The sequence below is a fragment of the Nilaparvata lugens genome, chromosome 11 (assembly GCF_014356525.2).
Source record: "Nilaparvata lugens isolate BPH chromosome 11, ASM1435652v1, whole genome shotgun sequence".
NCBI classification, from domain to species: Eukaryota; Metazoa; Arthropoda; class Insecta; order Hemiptera; family Delphacidae; genus Nilaparvata; species Nilaparvata lugens.
In genome coordinates, this window is record NC_052514.1 from 25,877,432 (window position 1) to 25,901,364 (window position 23,933).

The 23,933-nt window shown below is 33.1% G+C and overlaps 1 protein-coding gene across 1 annotated transcript; it reads right to left on the reverse strand.

The window, feature by feature from the left end:
- Nucleotides 1-2,708: 2,708 nt before the first annotated feature.
- Nucleotides 2,709-23,311, reverse strand: LOC111047807. The gene is made up of 8 exons (XM_022333658.2): nucleotides 23,174-23,311; nucleotides 18,925-20,325; nucleotides 16,567-16,681; nucleotides 14,356-14,450; nucleotides 12,695-12,964; nucleotides 11,286-11,505; nucleotides 9,113-9,312; nucleotides 2,709-5,086 (listed from the first exon to the last, which is right to left on the reverse strand). The coding sequence occupies exons 2-8, from the start codon at nucleotides 20,297-20,299 to the stop codon at nucleotides 4,719-4,721; spliced, it is 2,643 nt and encodes an 880-aa protein (XP_022189350.2). The 5' UTR covers nucleotides 20,300-20,325; nucleotides 23,174-23,311; the 3' UTR covers nucleotides 2,709-4,718.
- Between the last annotated feature and the right edge of the window lie 622 nt (nucleotides 23,312-23,933).

A 23,933-nucleotide genomic window follows, 5' to 3' on the forward strand; every position in this document is an offset into this window, starting at 1 on the left:
CACATTTGATCAATGCAACAAATGCTCTATCAATAATAATCGGAATGTTTTGCAAAAACTAATGACACTCAATAGGTTATGAGATTTTTTCAATTTCCTTGCAGTTTGCGTCATAACAAAGGTTAACGTTCCTACATGCAAGTTCCTATTCAGGCTTCAATTGCATGTTTTGGAATTAATTTGATGAAGTCGAAAATGTAGAATAAGTTGAAATATATGTTTGAGCTATCTCGCTTTTTATAGAAATAGCCTAGTTCTAAAACACGAGAACCAATCAGAGAAGGCTTTTTCGAAAAGAAAGGCTTCTCTGAATTGGTTTTGGTAAAAGTAATCACAATTGAAATTAACCAAACGGCTTTCATGCAACCGGCACTCATAAGTAAAATTTATGCAGTAAATAAACACATGAATATTCAAGTTCTATATTCATTCATATTCATTAAATATCCAATAATAACATTGTTTAATTTTTTGTTTGCGACTTGTAAAAATTTAGCCTACCTTTCAATATGTTCAATAGAATGGACATCCCGATACCTACTAAGAGTGATGGATAGGATAGGGCAAAGGCAAAATTGAACAAAGCTAGCGCTGTGTTACTCTGGGGTTCAAACTAGTGGCTTTCAAACTTTCATTCTACGTTTCAACAAACTTCATCATCTTATCTTGAACATTATTATTACAGCCTATTTACTAGAACTAATCTCTGAAAGTTGAACATTGAAAATACCGAATGGTTATTATTCATATTAGCATAAAAATATATCAGATGATTGTTGAATTTTGTGATAGAATGCAATTCAAACTAACCGAACACAGTCAAGATCAGTGATTCTGAAATCTCCAAATTCCAAAAACGCTTCCAACAATGAGTCAATGAACGCTGGAACATAGTGAGATAATAAAAAATCATGATTGTAGGTTAATTATAATTTGCAATAACGAGATAATCGTCGCAAACTCTAGTCTTACAGTCAGCATTTTTTTGTTTTTCCTAAAAATGTTTCTAAAGGTTTCCAGAACACTGATAAGTATAATTTAAGGAAGAACTGTAAGTATAAAATTATTATCTAGAAGTAAGTTTCCAGCTGGAACTTTGTAAAAATATTATTTTCATATTATTGTACATCACAGATATTGTTCATAAAAATCGAGGGTGAAATTTGCTGGAGTTAATAATACGGCCGGTTCGACAATGTTTTCTCCTATTTAAAGACAGTATTATTCTTTATTATATATTTTCACAGATAAGGGATATTGTAAAAAGAGTGACGATGCTCTCAACGACTATAACAGCTTCTGGATTCTTTGATATCACTTACCATACTATAACATCGGTAAGTATTGTTATTATAGACTAGTAGGTAACCCGTGCTCCGCAAGGGTCAGCTTGACAAACTGAAAACATGACCTACTGAAATCTTGAAGAATTTAAAATTGGCATATAACCATCCTCGGTGAATTGAGAATCTATAGCCTATGCAAAATTTTAGTTAGTCCAGTAGTTCAGACGTGATGATGCATCATTCGTGAATTTCCTGTTCTGTACGTAAGAATAGTTATCGTAGCAGTAACTTAACCGTGTTTTGAATAATTACAATTTTTTATAAATATTCTTTCATAAAATTCAATGTTCTGATTTCCAGCTTGTGGGCTCCCTAGCATCAATGATCTCAATTCTTATACAAATTAAAGACGAATCAAATATCACAGAACATTCGATGAGAGAAAATTCAAGTGAAAATATAATTTGAAACTATATACTGTATTTAAAACTAGTACTGTGTTTAAAAATATTAAGGCAATAAAACAGAATAATTCTATTCAATTTTTATTTAGTAGTTGAGTCATTGCTGAGTTTTACGTCACATTTAATCATATTTATCAATTTATTGTAAGAATCTATATTGTATTTAATTGATGCTTGGAGTTAGCGTTGACAGTCCTAGAACCATCAATCTCGTATCTTTTCATGAATATTACACAATAATGATATTCTCTCTAATTTAAAAACACGATAATATGGTATACTTCGTCTTCAAGTATTATTTGTTGGAATCTCATTTCATTTTGTTCAAAAATGTCAACAAAGGTAGGTAGTGATAACATTGAATGCGTATGAGTGCAAGTGCAAGGCTTGGTTATGCATGACCAAGCGTGCAGATGAGAAACAAAATCTGGAAAAAGCAATAGGAACACTCATAGTGAACGCTTGCACTTGCGTTCACAACGTGTTTCAATGGCAGTTTTCAAATTTTGTTTTTCGGCTCGTGCATGATTCGATGTGCACTGGCACATATACGCATTCAATGTGATCACACCCTAATTTAACCACTCCTTCTTGAAAAAAAAATTCTCAGTAACCTTTTATGATTTCTCATTCCTACAAACTTTCATCCCTACAGCCATTCGTGATTGAATCAATTATATAATTAATTCGATTTTGAGAATTTTGAATAAACTACTGAAATACCATTTAGAATAATAATATTACAGATGAGCTGTGATGCTTACCTCTAGGAATACAGTCAACACAGAGACAAGATCCAAATCCAACGTCCCTTTTCCTCAAAACAAGACCAGTGTAGGCCTAAGGTTTTAATAACATGAAATATTCAGTATTACAGATATAGATATTCAAGTGCATTACAGCTAATGATAATATTAATAGTAAATCATTTGAATAGGAAAAAACTTTAAATGAAAAATCTTTTGAAAAACATCATTTATTATTTTTTTTAAGCTATAACATTTTCAAACTATGGAATTAAGAAAAACACTATCAAAATAGAACATTTGCTTATACAATTATTATTTTTTGTTCACAAAATTATATAGGCATAGCCATAAGTCTTCTAAGCTAATTATCAAGTGAAGCTACCAATATACTTGTGACAGGGTAACGATAATTTCTTATACAGTCAAAATATAGTTTGGATTAAATATAGAAGAACAATTATTGCGATCAAAGAGTATATTTATTATGAATCCTTAATATTATGAGAAGGCACCGAATTCAATGTCATTATTGCCAATCAGTTTTGGAGAAAATTTGGAAAAAAAGTTTAGGCTGTATAAACTTCACTTATCATCTATTAATTTAAGCAATACCTAACAGGCCCTATATTTAGACAATATTTTCAATTGGGGATGAAATCAACAATGACGACAGTATAAAATTCCCTGGATAATACCCCAATCTTGAATAAAAGTATCAATTATACGATATCAAATAGGAGTTGTAAGAAAAATAATCGAATGAAGCTAGAAAACATAAATTGAGGCTACCGAATAGTTTCATTCCAAACAAATCTACCTCACCTTAATTTAAATAATATTATTTGGATATTTCTGTACAAATATTATTGAATTGGATTAATTTAATCAACATCATAGAACTTTCTTATAAAAAACATCAAGAAAATCAAAATGAAGAATATTCAACAAAAAATATTCTTGATGACTACTTATAAGGAAGCTGACAAAAGCAACATAGAAAATATTAATAGTAGATAGCAAAGTAAGTCAAAAATACCAGTCACTAGAGACTAAAATACATAATATTGAATTATTCGCAAAATAGGTAATTATTTGTAATTCGTAATTTGTTACTCAATAGTTTTAATTATTAAATTAGTTTATCATATATATATATATATATAATATATATATATATATATATATATATTGGAATGACAAAATTTCAAGAGTTATGGTTGAGTCGTTTACTCGAATGATATCTACAGCAATTCATCCTAAGTAAAATGACTGCAACAAAATATGTTAGTTACAAATAAGGGGCTTTTCTCTACAATGAAAATTAGTTCATAAAATATAACATCAAGCTTTAGTAATATGAGTAGCTGAAAACATTTCGAGTCACAAAAAAGGCACGTAATTATCAACAAAAACTAGGCTTAATTATGTGTCACATCAGTCTTTAGTAACATGAATAGATGAAAGTACGTAGAGTCAAGTATAATGCTTTCCACCCATATTAGAAGTTCATCGTTATATCTTAATCTATATATATATAACTTTTTAACAATCTATATTCAACACTAGTTAATCTATCACATAAGTCTTCAGTTATTTATCACATCAGTCGTTGAATATGTCAACACAAGTTCAGCTCAAGTTTGGATTAGACGAGCACAAGAATAATTTAGAACAAGATAGTTCAAATACAAAATAGTATCTTTCACCTTGGTTATAACTGACGGTCGAGAATTCTCTCCTTGGAAGCACAATAGTTCTAGTCTGGGGTGAAGACAGAATGTGACTTTTGAGAATTCTAAACAAATCTACATCTTAGGCTCTATCAGTTTGGTTTAATCATGAGCATGGCACAAATAGAGAATTGTCGAGTCAAATTTGGACAAATATTAGTGAAACTCATAGTTAAATGTCAACACTTTCTTCAGTCAAATTTAATATTTTTGCACAGTAGAAATTGAATACTTTCCACGTTTCCACTGTCAAATCTGATAACTTTCTTAATCGAATATGTCGACTTCGTAAAAGTGGAAAAGTCAAAATTGAAGACATTCGAATATTCCTAGTTTCAGCAAACGTTTCACTGTTATATTATATTTTTCTTACCGAAATTACTTCATAGAATAGCAAATAATGTAACATATATTTAATTGTAAAATGATTGATGTATAGGTATTTATCAGCTTAGTCAACTATACTCCATTAACACTGTCTGATTCAAACTACTGATTGAAGCATTGCAGTGTAGATTTACAGCTGGCAACAAACTTGTTCAGGTTCTTACCCTGCAGCGGCAATGTCAAGTTGTAGTTGAGCTGCAGAGGATCCTGCAGGCAAATGCCGCTGCTGAGTTTGAAGAATCGCACCGATTTGGTCGCAATGAGATGGGAGTAGCGGCTGTAGGGTGGGGGCAGTTTCTTCTGCCGCACTCTTTGATGGTCGAATATTTCGCCCGTCAGAGGAGCCAACACTTTCTTGTCAAAGTTACGAGCGTCTGAATAGAATTCGAAAAATTTTCGAACCAAAACATAGGCACTCGGCAGCGCTGCCGTTTTGGGAGAGAAGCTTGCAGAGTACCGACAATCCCATCCTGTTTGCCAAAACAGAAAATTAGTTCAGAAAACAGCAACTCAAAACAAATATAATATTATATTTATCAACAAATGGATTAATAAACTTTGCTAAATAGTGATGAGTAGATAATAAAGATGAAGATTTTTTTAATTTGATGGATTAAGTGATAAATAAATTCGTATAAATGAATACATCAATAATTGATTACTATTGATCTCATGTAAAGGTACATACAGATATACGCGCCGCCAGTGGCGTAACGTTTCCAAACCGGGCCCCCCCGCAAAAAAAATTCCGGGCCCCTCTTCTAAAATCGTACCACCTTTCTCCAGCCCCCTTCTCCCTTAATCCCACACATTAAACTTTAATGTGAACGTACATCTTTTATGAGTGAATCATACTTTTATTGCACTGTTTTTCAAGTTCCCTCTTTTTTTTCTTTTTCGAGCTCCACTCAAATGATTGTAGGGCTTCATTATAATTCTGTCAAAGAAACACTGTTAAGCCTGTGTCACCTTGATACTTTTGCTACTCTGTTAGCCTCTATTGAAACACCTGAGAGGAAGTTGAAAGTGTGATAAGCAATAACGTAACCTAAAGGTAGTTACTACTTGACGTTAGTGATCATTTCGCACTCGCTAGGTACTTAGTAGGAGCTATCTCGGTTTCAGCTAGTAGTTTCAGCAAATAGCCTGGTGGGTGTTACAAAAAATTTGCCGGTATGTTCATGCTACGAACTGGTAAAACAAATGGAATATTATTTTTGTTCACTTGAAGAAAAGAAATATAGAAAAAGACTGAATAATAAAGAATCCAACATCGCATCACTAGAGCACGCGTTGAATGAAAGAGATAGAACGATAGAATTAATTATGAAGTAATAATTCTTTCACCGTAATACAGTAGGCTAAATAAAAACCGGAACCACCTATGCAACTATCACAAACACAACTCACTTGAATAACATTTCATTCGTCAAATTCAGCGGACCCGTTGACGCGTGCACGCAGTAACATAATTCAAGAGGAACTGAACCACTGAATGCGAATGGGGATTGCAAATGAAATAATGAATTGAGTAAGCTATTATATAGTATTTATATTTACGGCGCCCCTGTCACACTATATGGTATATATGTTCAGGAATTCAATGAAAAAATAATTTCTTTCCTCCAATGCTTACTTAAAGATAGTAAATAAAGATAACGATCTACTTTAGAACCATTCTGACAATCTTTGTTTGAATCAGAGAGAAAAGAAGTAAATCTTATCTATTAAGTAATTGGTTTGAATAGTCTCAGTCTGGATTGTCTCACCGGATGTATAAATTTTAATGATTTGTAAACAAACAACATTCCTAATTTTTCAATAAGCTCACTACCAGCGCACAATAATTATTGGAGCTCTGTCAATGGAACTATAATTATTATTTGAACAATGATTGTCTTTATTTCTTGCCTTATTCATTATTTTCTACTTGTATTCTATTGATATTAATTTATAACCAGACTGACAACAATGCTCCTTGTATTGTAAAAAACACCTAATTTTCAGCTTCAACCATCATCACCAACTGCATTGCCCTCACATTGATAATTCGCACAATGATATAAGTTCATGAGACTATTTTCTACGAGAATCACCCGTTAGATACACTTCATTTCAGTATTTCCTAGTGGAGAGGCGGGCTTAAGGACACCTCAAGGATCAAAATTTCAAACCCTTATAACTTTTGACAAAATGCTCAGATTTCATCGTACTACATCTCATTCTTCTCGGCTCGTCAAGGCGGTCCATAATCATGCATCATAAGTGCATTTTCCAAAAAAATGGAACATTTATTGTTGAGTGTATTTAAGCCCATATTCCAATACACAAAAAATGGCCAATTTCTATATTCAAAGCTATGTATCTCGGTAACCCCTTATTATAAGTCATAACTTGATCTTGAAAAGTACATAGAATTTATTCTTTCATTTGTAATGAATAATACTTCCGATTCCAATACGATTCAAAAGTTACAAAAGATTTTAGAAATGGCGATTTCAGTTTTTACATTTTTTTCGTGATTTTACTGTTGATTAAGTGTTTCTAAAACGAGTCTGATACATCATAGAAACTCACGATCAATTCCAAAATGTAGATAAATTCATCCTCTACGAGCTCAGTTTCTTAAAATCCATCTTGAATCACTTTTCCCTATCATAGAACTGCCAAAGTCGTTAATATGAGAAAAATATCTACATTTCCGGATTTTTTTCAATCTCACTTTACGAACATATTTTTCCATAAATCGTTTACAGCAGATGAAAGAGAAAATTCTATTGTACATTTCTAGATCAAGTTATGATTTTTATAATAAGGGGTTACCGAGATACGTAGCTTTTAATATAGAAATTGGCCATTTTTTGTGTATTGGCATATGGGCTTAAGTACACTCAACAATAAATTTTCCATTTTTCTACCGAATTTGACTTATGATGTATAATTTTGGACCGAGAAGAATGAGATGTAGTACGATGAAATCTGAGCATTTTGTCAAAAGTTATAAGTGTTTGAAATTTTGATCCTTGAGGTGTCCTTTAGCCCGCCTCTCCACTAGGAAATACTAAAATGTAGTGTATCTAACGGATGAATCTCGTATAAAATAATCTCATGAACTCATATCATTGTGCGAAATATCAATGTAAGGGCAATGTAGTTGGTGATGATGGTTGAAGCTGAAAATTAGGTGTTTTTTACAATACAAGGAGCATTGTTGTCAGGTATAACTGGAAATCTATATGAGATAGAGCGCTCTACCTGATCTCAGATTGTAGAACACAAAAATACGCCCAGATGGATTTTGAATTATACATCTGAATGGTAAAAATCGGAAGATATTGTTGATCAAAAACTAAAATTCCAAAAAATTGATTTTTCCTTCAAATTCCACTAATTTTTGAAAAATCATAACTCACTACTTATTGGAGATAGAGAGTTCCGAATGATCTCATTTTATCCAGAATTTCATAATCTAGAAAAAAGGTAGGAGCGAATTTTTCTGACCGATTACGAGATTTGACAGGAATAGCTGAAAACTGGAAAATGAGCCGAAAATACGAGTTTTTTGGGTCACTCTGTATCTAGCATAAGGAAATTTTGCATGAAGAAATTGGTTCTGGACTTCTCTTATGTACCCAAATAATATAAGCTATTAAAAAATCAGAACTACAATATAAATTATTGCAAGCACACCCCCTTTTTTATGTCTATATTGACTGGACTATTAAGAGTTGCACAACGTTTTGTGATTCTTATAAAACTTATGAGTTTTAGATTTTTCATGTACATAACAAAACATATTTCAATTTACATTATGGCGTTGAAAAAATTTACAGTAAGAGTGGAGACTTGATGAAGCATATTAACCTTGACTATAGAAATTCTCGATGTTATGTGATGAAATATTCAAAATTATGTTACAACTGTAATATATTCACATGAACGTTCAATCTTTCAAGTATCACTCTTGGAAAAGGATATCCTTTTCATTAACATTTATCATTAATAAAGAACATTGGGGATAATCAAGATATTACAATTATTTGAATGCTATTAAATGATGATTAATTGATCAAAATTTTAATTGAGTAGTAAAAGTATATTTATAACATTGATCTACAATGCATTTTATTTGTTATACTTTGGAGCTAGCAGTGTTTTCATGTTTTTTGAAAGCAAATAAGCAACAATTATTTAGACTACACATAAAATTATGAAAAATTAAGAGTATAATTTTGATCAATCAAGTATTCTGATGCTACTTGAATGCTCAATTACATTATCAAGTCTCCTTTCAAATGGCATTATCGCCAAAACTAGTCGTGTTTAATATAAAATATAATGGTACTAGTGATTCTCAGTAATGAATTGAAAAATAATACCATAGTACCTTATTTGATTTTTTCAACTTTTAAAAGTAAAATAACTAGTTTCGGATGTTTAATCCATTTTAATTTTTTTAAATTAGCAATTTTGAATATAATTGATTTTGTATTTACCTGAAATCATCTTTCTACCAGCGTCATTATTGTTCCTCAAAATAACAACGGGACAAAGATAGTGTTTTGTGATGAGAGGAAACAGAGCCAGCCACAGAATCGAGTAGGTTGGCAGAGCGTTGCGCAGACCTATCTCTTTGAACCATTCCAGGATAGCAACGACCATCTCACCAATATTTTTATCACAATTCAGATAAATCCTGAAAATATCCAACAATATTGTTAATTCATTATTTGATAGTTCAAGGTTAATGAGGAATAACCTTAATACGAGGGACATTCAATAAGTAACGAGACACATTAAGTTACAATAAGTAGACTAATTTTAATAAAAAAATTATAACTAATTTTCAAAAAAACGACTAAATTGATCCATATGAAACTTTCAGGACATGAAGTTGACAATTTTGCAATGACATCTGATCAGTTGTTCCATTGCATTTCGTAAACATAATTGTAAATTGACTCAGTTGATTGGCGAGTCCGCTTGAGAATTGCACCGTGGAAGAACAACGTGCCGTGATCAGATTTGACTGTATGTCGTTTTGACTCTCCGGGTGATTCAAAAAGGACCTTTCAACTTTGGAAATTCATATAAAACTTATTAAACAAGGTACAGAGCTGGTTTTGGTGTTGTTTTAAAGGAAAACACTTCAAGTTTTTTTCCCTTAAACTAAAGATGTTCCGTTGGTTAAGCAGACATCTCATCGATAGTCGATTTCTTCCCAGACTCACACTAGCATTTCAGGTGTAACTTGCTCAACAGCAGCGCAAATCTTTGCTCTAAGTTCAGGTAGAGTGGCTGGTAAAGGAGGTACGAACACCATATCTTTTATGAAACCCCACAAGAAAAAATCGAGTGGTGTTAGGTCTGGGGAAGGAGGGGGCCATGGAATTGGCGCATTACGGCCAATCCTCTGATTTAGAAATCGGTATTAAAAAAAAATCCCGGACGTCAGTCAAATAGTGTTGTGGTGCGCCATCTTGCATAAAGAAAACATTTCATTCTCGGTCATCCTCATCGATCTGTGGTATCAAAAATGTTTGCAACATATCAAGGTACACTATGCCATTGATGCCGTTTCTCTTGGAAGAAAAGGGGCCGTACACTTTCCTCAAACTCAACGCACAAAAACGTTCACTTTAGGGCTATCACACACATGTTGCAATGTTTCACGCGACCAGGCACTAGCGGACTACGCGAGTCAGAACTTGAAGTGTTTTCCTTTTAAACAACACTAAAACCAGCTCTTTACCTTGTTTAATAAGATTTATATGAATTTTCGAAGTTGTAAAGTCCTTTTTAAATCACACGGTATAGTTATCTATTGATAGAGTCCGGTACTAGGCCTATCAATTATAGTTAACTAAAATTAATAGATGATGGAAAACCAAGTGTCATCTCTATACTCTATCTATAGAAATTTCCTATTTTTAAAATTGTCAATTTCATAGCTAACTTTTCAATTATAGTTAACTGAAATTAATAGATGATGGAAAACTAAGTGTCATCTCTATACTCTATCTATAGAAGGAGAAATTTCCTATAAGGTTTTTAGAATTTTCAATTTCATAGCATAAGGGTTGATGATGCTGTAAAAGTACTCACTTTTCTTTATAGGGCAACTGAAAATTATTAAAACACATTAGAAGTATTTATCAAGTACATTATTTATTTAAAAAAAAAAACACACACAACTATGTAGTTTCAGCTCATTAGAGCCACTTTCAAGTGTAATGTGTGATTTAAATATGACTCTTTAGAGTTGAAACTAGTTGTGATTTGTAAAATAAAAAAGGGTACTTGATAACTTTTGTGTTTTAAGATTGAAAAAGTGTACGGTATTTTACAAAAGTTGTAGTTTTTGATCCAGTGAACACTAATTATTTGATACGAAGAAAGAAGCCAAGTTTTGACTGAAGTACAAGGTTTATCGCCGACGACTTCCGTTATTAGTTATTCAGAATGATAACTACTACATATGTGCAAAATCTCAAACTTCTAACAATTAAAAAAAATCTTATTTAGTAATATGACTACTAGACTTGAATAGTATTCAACTTGTGTCGTTATTGAGGTCATCCTCTGCCTATAAAGTGATAGAATGTGTGAATAAAAAGCAAGAAAATCACTTTTGAAAAATATGAGTAGGCTACATATGAAAAATCTCACAGGCTCAAGTTGGTCTTTTCAACAACCAGGCCATCCCTGAAGAAAATCTGGCATTTTCTGTCCGTGTCACTGTAGACTAGTGTGAGAACTTGCACATTATCGCCGACAATCTCGACATTCTTGAAATGCTTGGACTGTTTCAACAAATCGAAAAGTCTAATTGTTCGTGCACTCAGCTCAACTGCGGTAAGTTCCGTTTTTTTACCAAAATAGTTATCATCTGAAAAAATATCAGAAATATAAAAAATATATCAAGTCATTGATTGTAGAAAAATAAATTTTACATCAATTTCACATTCTAGTAATAAACTATACAAGGAATAAAACACTATATAGTGGTATTGACAACGTCAGTGTTAAACTCTCTTTATTATGGTGAAATATCCTCCCATACAATCAAATTATACAGAGTTTGTGAAAATTATGGAAACCGCTTAATATTTCTTTTTAAAGGATAATTTGGTAGTAGGTTCCATTAGGGAGCCTATTCGAATTAAAAAATCTACTTTTCTGTCGCTTCAAAATGTTTGTCCGCAATATTGAATCAAACTAACTCAACTTATATTGTATATTGCCCGCCAGAATCTAGATGGCTATGATCTAGATGACTGGGCATGGAAAAGGCGGTCGGCATCAACTCCTCAGTTTGTCAACTCACTCTCGTCATTTTTCTATCCATCCTAATTCCATTCTTTATGTATTAACGAATACAACAATTTTTTAAATGAGAAGGTGATTGTTACATGATTTCGATATCTTAAATGTTGGTTAACACTTACTAATAGCATTCACTCACATATTTAACAATTGGAACAAAAAAGGACCTGTCATATTTTTGATGTAGTCATTTATTTCATATTGTATGACTCATGTGTATATGTAATGGCCCTTACGCGCCACGAACATGTGCATTTCGCTTTACATCAGCTGATGCTATTCTTATTATTGTACTAGCAGGTAACCCGTGCTCCGCAAGGATCTAATTAAAAACTTGACAAGCTGAAATCTTGAAGAATCTAAAGTAGGCCTATAACCATCCTTGGTAAATTGAGAATCTATATGCAAATTTTCAAGCTAATTAGTCCAGTAGTTCAGACCTAATGATGCGTCATTCATGTATTTCCTATCCCGTATGTGTATAAAGTGTATAAGCCAATTCTTTCCATTATTATATAATAGATGACTGAAGAAGATATAATACTTGAAAACCTAACAATATCATATAATTCGTTTTTGTAATGAATAAATATTCGTTTCCGAATTTGTTTAAGGATGTTATATATTCTGAATTTTGATTCAATTCATGCAGTAGGCTAATTGATTTTTCACAAATCGTGATCGGTGAATCATTCAGATCAGAATTTTATAAAAATATAGAAGAATAGAAGAAAGGATAGAATATTACTCACCAATTTCAACAAAAAAGTCCATTGTTGAGGACTTGTCGAAAGTAAGTTTCAAAGCTTGTGATCCGACTATTATGACCTGCCCAGTCAACGATAAGGATTCTTTCAAATGATGTTTGATTATTGGTGAAAGAGCATCATTAATTTCCGACCTAGCCATTAACTCTAAAACCATTGACCTGAAAGGCGATTCTTCTTGAAATTTTGTTGACATCGATATGGGAATTTGAGCATCAACAACATGTTTGTTTCTTGCGTCATTAGCACCAGAGTCTGAAAATAAAGAAAAACAAATTCGGTTACAGTATAAAATTAGAATGGAACACATATCAATTACTAATCAAGAAATTGGAAATTGGTGTAGCCGTTGGAAATCGAATAATAACTGAATAAGATGACAGATGAAAATGAGATTACTAATAAAATATTTACTGTCATAATCAATATTATTCTGTAATTTTCAACCATTATTTAGTGAACATTTTATTGCTGTGGCGAGAAACAAACGACTTCACCCTTTGATAAATAAATTTCAATCAACATTTTGTCTAAATTTGCAAAATTTGTTCTATTGGGAAGTGCGACTGTTCCAAGCAACACTCTTACATTCTACACAGTTTTCAAAGTTCATATCTAATATCCTAATACTTTTGAAATTTATACTATTCAAGTTTTAAATTTAAGTATACAATAGTCTGATATAAAACATAAAAATATATATAAAATAATTTCCCGATTGCTGATGAATAATTTAACTAATGCGTAACAAACCGCTAACTAGAAGGATGAAATTAATTTACCAACCTAGACTTCAGTACTTTCTATTCATATTGAATTGTAATTTTTCAATTTTAATATAATCTATCTTTTTATAGCGATTGCTTTTATTCTGGAACACTATATCTTTCTCATTAATTTCTTTTGACCTCCTCTTTCCTCTCAATCTTCCAACCCTATACCATAGAGAAAAGATAGCATGAGAAGATATCCTATGGTATAGGGCGTTTATGTTTCAAGTTTCACCGTTAACTAAAGCCGATAGTCCAAGTACTTGGTGAAGCTATTTGACGCTGGTAGTCACTCATATTGTGCCGTTCTTACATTCTCACCTGGCCAAAACAGTAATAATTGACAGTAATCGGCTTGAGTTTATAAAAATAGGCTTGGAATTTGGAACATAAGCGATCTATACCATGGGGTATCTTCTTATGCTATCTTTTCTCTATGCCCATACCTCCTTCATTCCCTTCATAAGTTAGGTAAGTCATACCTTACTCCCTTCATAAGTTAGTACTATACGACTATAACTATCTCATTTTGAAGTCGATGAATCTTCCCTTTAATTAATTTCAATATTGGATTCATAGTGAGCTTTAATTTTGTAAATTTTCATTTTATTCCATTAGGGTATCGCAGGAAAACCATAAATTTGAAAATATTGTTATTTCCACAAATAAATTCATAAAACGAGTAAATTATCAACTAAAAGGGATGTATCCACAATGCCATTAATATTTATACAACCAATATGTCGAAAAGTGTCTCTTCACTTATTTAAATTAAGTTGGAAAGATGGGCTCCCTTTTGGAATGATGTGATTTGACTGCCATGCTGGTAATGCCAAAATATTGATTGACAATAGTCGAAATAATCAGTTTGCTTACCAGTATTTGATTGCAGAATTGGGTCAGTAACGCTGACCACGGTGCCCTTAACAGTTATTGTGAGTCCCAAATAAACGATGCTCTGAAATTCCTCTCTGTAAAAAAATGAAGATCTGACTATTCAAATCAATTCAAATTTTCAGTGAAGTGGTGATTTCCAATCAATGTCTAGCCAGCCAGGCAGAAAAAGAATACCATTGGTTTTTATGGGGGATTTCACACATTTCGTAGATAATAATACAATTCAGAATACATACATTGACAGAATGTTCAGCAGACAAAACAAACCATTCAAAACCAAACCAAATGTTTTTGTCGTTAACTGGGCCGTTCTTTTATGGCCTATTAAAAGAATAGGTCTACTATTTTTCCCGAAATATCACTCTTTGTGAACATTTTTGAATTAATAGAAGTAAACTTTTCTGTGAAATAGGAAATGTTGAGCTGTGGTATGTAAATGGAATAAAGAAAAGTAGTAATTCAAATATCTTGGAGCTATCATACATCAAGAGGGCAGAATGGAGGAAGAAATAAATTCTAGAACTGCTTCTGGTGGTAGACTACTATGCGCTATCAAGATAGTTCCTTAATATGAAAGATGTCAGCCAGAAAGCGAAAATGGCAGTCGTCTGGTCCACATATGTTCCTACTTTGTTATACTCTTCTGAGACGTGGACTTTGACAGAGAGAAGTAAGAGTAAGCTGCAGGCCCAAGAAATGCTCTTCCTACGTAGAGTGATTGGGAAGACAAGAAGAGACCGACTGAGGTCAACTCTAATCCAATTACTCAGAGGATTGAGGAAGGACAGCTTAGATTGCTGGGCCACGTAATAAGGATGGGCGAGGAGAGGCTATCAAAAATGAGATGGGAATGTAAGGCAGAGGGAAGAAGGCGAGCTGGAAGACCGAGAAAAAGATTGTCGGATGACCTCCGGAGAAATCTGGAGTCTAGGGGTGGTGATTGGAGAGTGAATGGCCGTTTGGCGCAGGATCGTGATAGATGGAAATCTCTCGTAAATTCTACACCGCAAGTAGAAGAGGCTTCGATTAAGTAAGTTAAGTAATTCAAATGTTCGATACTGTTAAATAAGTTCGATTTGTTGAGAATAAGCATTAAATCAATAAATTCCATTAGTTGTGATTTTCATCATCCAAAGAAATTATTAATAATAGAAAATATTATATTATAAAAAATTAATAGAATTTAATCTAATTTGAATAATTAATAAATGAAATTAAGTTGAAGCGCTTATATAAATAGCTAGATGATAGCCTACGTATCATCAGGTCAGTGATCAACCATGGCAAAGACACTTGAGACAAAATCTAGATAAAACATATTATTCGAGAAATATTCTTCAAAACTGATGTTGATATTGATGAAATAAAAGTTATTTTGAAATAGCATTGATCAACAAAAATCACTACATTCAATGCACAGGCTACTATAGTGAGGTCCACGTTATAATGACAGTGGAGAGAGATGGGAGAACAACGTTCCCGAACCTCTGTCTTGCCAATGCCTTCTATATGTAATATTAACTCTGTTCATTCTTGTTTAAAATAATCAATTATTTTATTAAGCAAGAAATTATATTTTTCAATAATTTCATAATGAATTTTCATAATTAAGATGGAAAATGTTGTAAATTATTAATTCTACAATGTTAAAAGACGATCTGGCAACAGACCAAAGCGAGAAAGAGATAGCGCTACCTATCCGCTTTGTTGAATGATAGACAAGCTGGATAGCAATACCATTGCTAATTAAACACTGCCATTATAACCTCAATAAAGTTATATATAAGGTCACTTTTATTAGATTATACTTGGAGTTACTTTGTCTCGGTATAACAATTATAATATTAAGGAGAATATGAATCAAATACAATACAGAATATGATAATGAAATATTTTCGTCCGGTCGCACGAAAGTACGGTATGTTAAATTCTTTAATCATGATAAATCCACGGGAACCAATCAGAGATGGCTATTATTTTTGAAAAGAAGGCTTGTCTGGTTGGTTCTCGTGGCATTAATCCCGGTTCTATGAAACCTGGAATATTTGTTTTATAATATAATAAAACAAGATATCCACCTGGCTTGAAATCAATAATTCGTTCCATCAACGAATCAGCAACGTGGAACTCACTATAGCAACGTTACACCATCATTAAAATTCAACTAAATTAGAAAATACTTGATTTTACCTCAATTCAATATACACATTCGCAAATGAAGGCTTAACTCTCTCAATTTTCTTTATACTTCCAAAATGTTGTATCTCTCTAATCAAGTCATCATCTGATGCATTATCAGGTATATCTGAAAATAAAGATAATCATTAGATTCTATACTACATCAACTGTCAGCAAATTTAATTCAATTTAATCCAATACTGTAAAAAACATTCAACAATATTATTGATAGCAGTTAATTATAGAGAGTGTCAATCAAAAATGACATTTTAATTGTTATGGTTGCCATTAGTAACCAGGTGACGGATAGTTTTATTGAAGAGGCAATAATTGATCATCAACTTCCTGTCAACCCATACAAAGCAGTAGGCCTACCTACACTGAGTATTTTTGCCACTTCAATTCAAATGTTGGAATACATAAAAATATCAGTACCATTTTATGTTTTATTGGTGCATAGATAGTTTCCATTCACGAGAGCCATTTACAAATGAAAGACATGTAGTCCAGTCAATATAGCCTAGACATAAAAAAGGGGGTGTGCTTGCAATTTATATTGTAGTTTAGATTTTTTTAATATATTATTTGGATACATGAGAAAAGTCCAGAACCAATTTCTTCATGCAAAACTTCCTTGTGCTAGATACAGAGTGGCCCAAAAACCTCGTATTTTTGGTTCATTTTACAGTATTCAGCTTTTTCTGCCTAATCCAGTGATCGGACAGAAAAATTTGTTCTGCATGATTATGACCGCCTTGACGAACCGAGAAGAATGAAGTTGCAATACAATGAAATCTGAGCATTGTGTCAAAAGTTATAAGTGTTTGAAATGTTGATCCTTGAGGTGTCAAAATCAAGAACTTATATCATTCTGCGAAATATCAATGTAAGGGCAATGTAGTTGGTGATGATGGTTGAAGCTGAAAATTAGGTGTTTTTCACAATACAAGGAGCATTGTTGTCAGGTGTACCTGGAAATCTATATGATATAGAGCGCTCTACCTGATCTCAGATTGTAGAGCACAAAAATACGCCCAAAGGGATTTTGAATTATATATCTAAATGGTAACAATCGGAAGATATTGTTGATCGAAAACTAAAAATCATCAGAATCGATTTTTTCTTAAAATGTTACTCATTTTCGAAAAATCATAACTCAGCACTCATTGGCGATAAAGAATTCCGAATCATCTCATTTTATTTATAATTTTTCAATCTAAAAAAAGGCAAGAACAAATTTTTGTGTCCGATCACTGGATTAGGCAGAAATAGCTGAATACTGTAAAATGAACCAAAAATACGAGGTTTTTGAGCCATCCTGTATCTAGCAAAAGGATATTTTGCATGAAGAAATTGGTTCTAGACTTCTCTTATGCATACAAATAATATTAAATTAAAAAATCAGAGCTACAATATACATTGCAAGCACCAATGTATATAGTTACTGAACTACAATATACATTGGTGCTTGCAATGTATATAGTTGCTGAACTGATGGGAGTTAACACAAATCATATGAGAATGGTTTTCATGAGTTGAAAAATGCTATGCACTGATAATATCAAATATAATATTAAAGGGTACTGGAAAATATAATTAATTTATTTCAACTTATAAATTTGAATTGAAGTGGTATAAAATACTCAAGAATAATTAACTGTCTTGTTTAGGTTGGAGGATCGATTGTCAAATTGGGTATACCATTGCTGACTCAATCATTAGTATCTTCAGATTATTATTTTGAGCACAATGTTTTCAATAGATAATAGATTGGAGATAAAAATAAAACCTATAATTCAACATAGGTGATATAATTTTATCTGATAATTTTCCTCTTGGTCGAAATGGTGACTATATGCAACAGTAAATCCAAAGGCTTGCCTCAAGGAAAATCTTAACGTGTGATGAATAATTCTATAGGTATCCATCTGAACCTTGAAATTAGCTCAAGGTCTAACGATTTTAAAGCTAAGTGTCTAAGTGAAGCTATGAACAAGAATTTCCTTTTCTATGAACAAACAATAATTGGAATACAAATAATAATTATATTAAATCTTAATTAAATAAAATTTAGTAACATAGCTAGGTACCTCATAAAATGTAGCTCATTGCAGATAAAAGCTTTTTTCGTAACTGTCACATCACCTTTGGTAATTGTTGTTGAATGGAAAAACATAAATCAAAGAAATAGAAAGATATTAAAAAATGATGCTACCCTGACGATAACAAAAGACAATTCACAATTTTAATTTGATGTATGTGATTTATAATGTTCATGTAAATTATGATTTAAAAATGCTATTGTTTATAGGCCTGAAGATTTTTAGCAATAAGTTTGATCTTTATAATAAATAAGTTATTATAACTCACCAGATAGTCCAATTGGAGTAGCATCACCAGTATCTGCACAAGTAGTATCATTTTCATCGATTTTTTTCACTTGTTTTTTAGCAGAAGGATTATTCCTTTTATCAACACCATTGTGAACATTCAAAATTTTGGGTTTAGCCCCCAAATTTTTAACAGAGTTATTGAATCTCGATTCCAAAATTGACCTCCGATTGTTGTTATCTTCGTCTGATGTTGCATCATCGTCATCACTCACATCAAATCTCACTTGTTTCAGTTTCAGTGAATTGAAAAGCTTCAAAAGTCGGTCGTGATTCTTATTCATATGATACTCCCTGATATAGTTGGGGCAGATCATTTCAGTGGAGCATTGGCAAGGATAGTATGAGACGTTGCTACTCAATATCATACGAGTTTCGTGTGATACACTGAAGCAATGCTCTTGCCATCTTTTGTACGAACTTGTATGAACTTGACAAATGCTGCAAATATAAAGTTTGTCATTGGGAAAACCATCCTCAAGAAATTCAACAATGAATTTATCGATTGTGTCTTTGAACCAACTTTCCATATCTGCTCTGTTTTGATTAATTGGCTGAATCGATGTACCTGTGGCAAGTTCCCCATTCTGAACGTTTTTGAAGCTCATTAATGTTAGTGAATCCGGCTCACTGTCAGTAAATATGTTCTTGTTTTTTGTTTTGTCCAAATTGTTCTTTGTTCTACCCACAATAGCATTGACAACATCTTTGAACAGTTCTTGATGTAGACTTTCCTTGAAATGGGCTTGAAGACAGTTGTTGTTCTTTGGTATGGTAGTGCAGCATAACTTGCAAAATAGCATATCGTTGGGACCGTTGAAATCAATAAACTTGCCATATTTCAGCATCAGACATCTGTCATTGTCTAAACTAAGCTCTTCACCCATTTCCCCTGAAGTAGAAGAGAACAGGGAGATAGTATCTTTCCAGTATGACATAGTTTCACCTTGTATAGTGTCCAAATAACGCTGGATATGGCTGCTGCCTTCTAGATGATTCTTGAGTTGCTCTCGTGATGCTGGCAACCATTCATCGCAGATCAGACACTTCAACTGATTGTTGACTGAGTAATGTTTGATGTTTGATTCAAACAAATACTTGAGCATCCCATTGCCCTCCCACAACTCATCCAGTGTCTTTGATTCGACTGCACTCCGAAACAGCCTTGCTTGCAAAACCTGCGACGAAGTCACCAGTAGGTGGATTTTCGTTTTGATTTCTTCACTCAGTTCTGACGGTGGAAAGGATTTCAGATATTTGATGGTAGTTTCCAATTTCTTGAGATCTTTCAGAATTTTTTGATTATCAAGTCTGGTTTTGTTTATGTTTTCTGCTAGTCCGTTGTAGGATGCCATTATCTTACGAGTTACTGCTCATTCACCTACAGAAAAATACAAAAAATAAGAATATTTTGTTGATGACATAATTGGTTTGTTTATGTTAATTGATCATTTGATTTAATATCAGTTGAAGTTTAATTATTTATTTTATTTGTGTACTTACTATCTACAGTGATTGTTCACTGTTATCACTATTGACACCATTCAATGGACAATGTATGCTATATGAACAAAGAGATTTGAATTGAATTGAAGGAATGGCAGCAATGCCATATCTTGCCTACTAGAGATGACAGACTTGTAATATTCAAGATAATACATTGCATTTTCAATAAGTATCAACTGCAGTTTCCACTTAAGAACATGTCATTTACTATCATGAATGAATACATTTGAATACAATGAATTACATTTTGATGAGTCTGTGTAATTCTTCATCATTTTCATTTATTCGTTTAGCTTTTCTATTAGGAATATCTACTTTTTGTACTGCGAGTATATGTGTTAGTCAAAAAGGTAATTACAGTGGTTAATATCGAATGGCCTGGCTGGCGCAGGTCGGCTATTCCAGAGTGTTCAGGTAATTTGATCATTTTCAGAGCCTCTATAGTGAACTGCTTTCGTAACCGGCACGAATGAGCTCGACTTTCCACATAACAGTATCAGTGAATGAGTCCGGTATTGTGATAATATTATTCTCATAAGTTGTAAGTTCTGGGAATATTCATACTTGTTCGGCCGGGCTGTGTAGGAATAGTCCCATTAGAACATTCAACTGTACCGGTCACTGACTCTGATACTTGAACTGTTGCAATCTACTTTTATTCGAAACCCGTATGGACGAAAAAATATTCTGGTCAGACCTGATCGAACTGACCACTCAACATCTGACTACTCAACCCACTCAACTACTCCAATCTCATCTCAGATATTACTTCTAATTCGAATTAAAACTAGATTTTTATTTGTTTTCACATTCATTCATTCCAGATCAAGTACTGCCCCGGACTTGATCCATGGACCGATTTACGCCATCTAAAGCATCAAGACGCTACTATGATTAGCGATAACATTTGAGCATCTAGCTAAGTTGTATCGTGCTACTTGAGTCAACCATCCAGCATGCCGTAGTTTTGCAAATGAGAATAGTCAGGCATTTGCAGTTAGCTTTTCTACCTCTGCTCAACACTCACCGAACATCAAGGGATCTTCTCATCAGTCCAGTACTGAATAGTGCCTCTCATACTCAATAATATTTAGGATCAAATCTATAGATGCCCATCAAGGTTATATTAAAAACAGAAATTGAAATTTTTAATCAATCCTACATAGGATTTAATTTTCAATTACCTAATTTTGATTTTTAACTGAGTTAAATTTTTATTTTCAAGATGACAAAATTATGAAGACCATCAAGCTTATAGAGACGGAAATTCAATTTCAGTAACAGTCCTATTTGTTTGATAAAATTTTTCGACTAAAAAACTGTGCTATGTTTGGCCAACTAAATTAAAAGAACCTCTAAATAGCTGAGACGAGTCAGTCTGCTAGCGCTACGTGGTCGTGGGTGCCAATTCCGCAGTAGGCATGGACATTTAATCATCTAATCAAATCATCCACACACTTTCAATTACCCAAGTTTAAAGCTAATGTGAGCTTCATCCGCAATAACAAATACAATAATCTGTATTTTACATTATACATAGAATGTTTTCAAATTATTTATAGAGCAGGAAAGTAGAAAGTTGGTAAAATTTCAAGAAGAGTGGCCACAGTCAAGTGGTTTAGACGCAGACTTTGTAAACCAGAAGCCTCTGGTTCGAATCTTGGCCGACCAAAATATTTTTCGGAAGGCAACGTAAAGCTGTGTCGCGGTTCCTTGAAGACAGTTGTCAAGTCATTTCAGAAGCCAGCGTCTTTGAAATTGATCAGGTGCGACCTGAAATCTCTTGAAGACACCAGACTTGAGCCAGCCAGTTTAATATAAAGAGATTCACGCTTCAAAGTGGACATGATAGGAAGGCATTATTTCCACGATCCTTATTAATTTAATTCTATAGAAATAAAAATAAACAGGAACAAGAGATTCTAATAAACCTTCTATAGTAGGTAACTTACATAGTTGTGTTTCAAGTCATCCCGGTATATCTGATATAATATTAGTTATTGTTTCTATATATAATCTCACGAATCAATAGTTATTTCTCAACGAATAATAAACCAAACCTAGTCTAACCACTTCAACCTAATAACAAGCTGGACTTGGCTATAGTGACGTCCACGTTATGATAACAATAAAGAAAGTTAGCAGAAAGGCGTTGATGATTTTCTGCCCTGCCACTGCCTCTTATAGAGAATTGATAAGAGCAGTCAGAGCTAAAAAAGGTATGGAGTTACCGGTAGGCTATATGCTTTGTCAAATGATTCAATTTAACACCACTTTTAATAAAAAAACACTGTCATTATAACGTAGATCATAAAGTAGTAACAAAGATAGGTCCTTAGACCATATTATAAGATGCAATATACGGTTGAATATGATATCGATATTTTAATATTTATAAGTTATAGCAATGAGTTCCATTTCAACAAAAAGTTCTTTGTTGGACAACATGATGGTGAGTTCATATTTCTGTCTTTATTGTTGTAACTAGCTATAATTTGGATTCTTTTTTTATTTTGACATGTCCTTGTGGTTTGTAAAATTTTAATATGGACCTAAAAATACTCAATACTAATCCAAATATATGATCACTAATTCACTCAAAATGAAGTGTAGGCCTAAATCACATTTCATAAGCTAACCTAAAAATAAAACTGAACAATAATAAAAATTATCTTATGGACGGAGCAGAATATAATATTATGAAAAATTGAAACAAGACTCACCTCTAAATTACTATGTATTCCAATAACAGTTAATAAAAGATTAAATGTAAATAATTCATTATAAGTTCAAATCGGAAAGTTGTATTATTCAATGAATATGAAGGATGTCAGTCGGTTATCGGTGTAGGTGATAGTTCCAAACTGGGTCGACGAGAAAGTGGGTCATTTTTTCGCCACATCTGTCGCCTCAGGAAACGACAAGCTGGGTCTGCTCAGGAATGTGACCCACTCTGTCGCTGACTGCATTTACCGGGAGGAGTAAGAATAAAAATCCATCGCATCTATCGCTTCTTGACATGACAAACTGGGTCTGCTCAAGAATTTGACCCACTCTGTCGCTGGCCACATTTGTCGGGAGGTACAGGAATAAAAATTGAACGCATCTGTCGCCTCATGACACGAAAAACTGGATCTGCTCAAGAATTTGACCTACTCTGTCACTGACCACATTTGTCAGGAGGTGCAGGAATGAAAATCGATCGCATCTGTCGCCTCATGACACGAAAAACTGCGTCTACTCTAGAATTTCACCCACTCTGTCGCTGACCGCATTTGTTGAGAGGTGCAGAAATGAAAATCGAACGCATCTGTCGCCTCATGACACGACAAACTGGGTCTCCTCAGGAATGTAATCCATTCTGTCGCTGACCGCATTTGTCGGGAGGTGCAGGAATGAAAATTGACCGCATCTTTTGCCTCTTGACACAACAAACTGGGTCTGCTCAAGAATTTGACTCACTCTGTCACTGACCGCATTTGT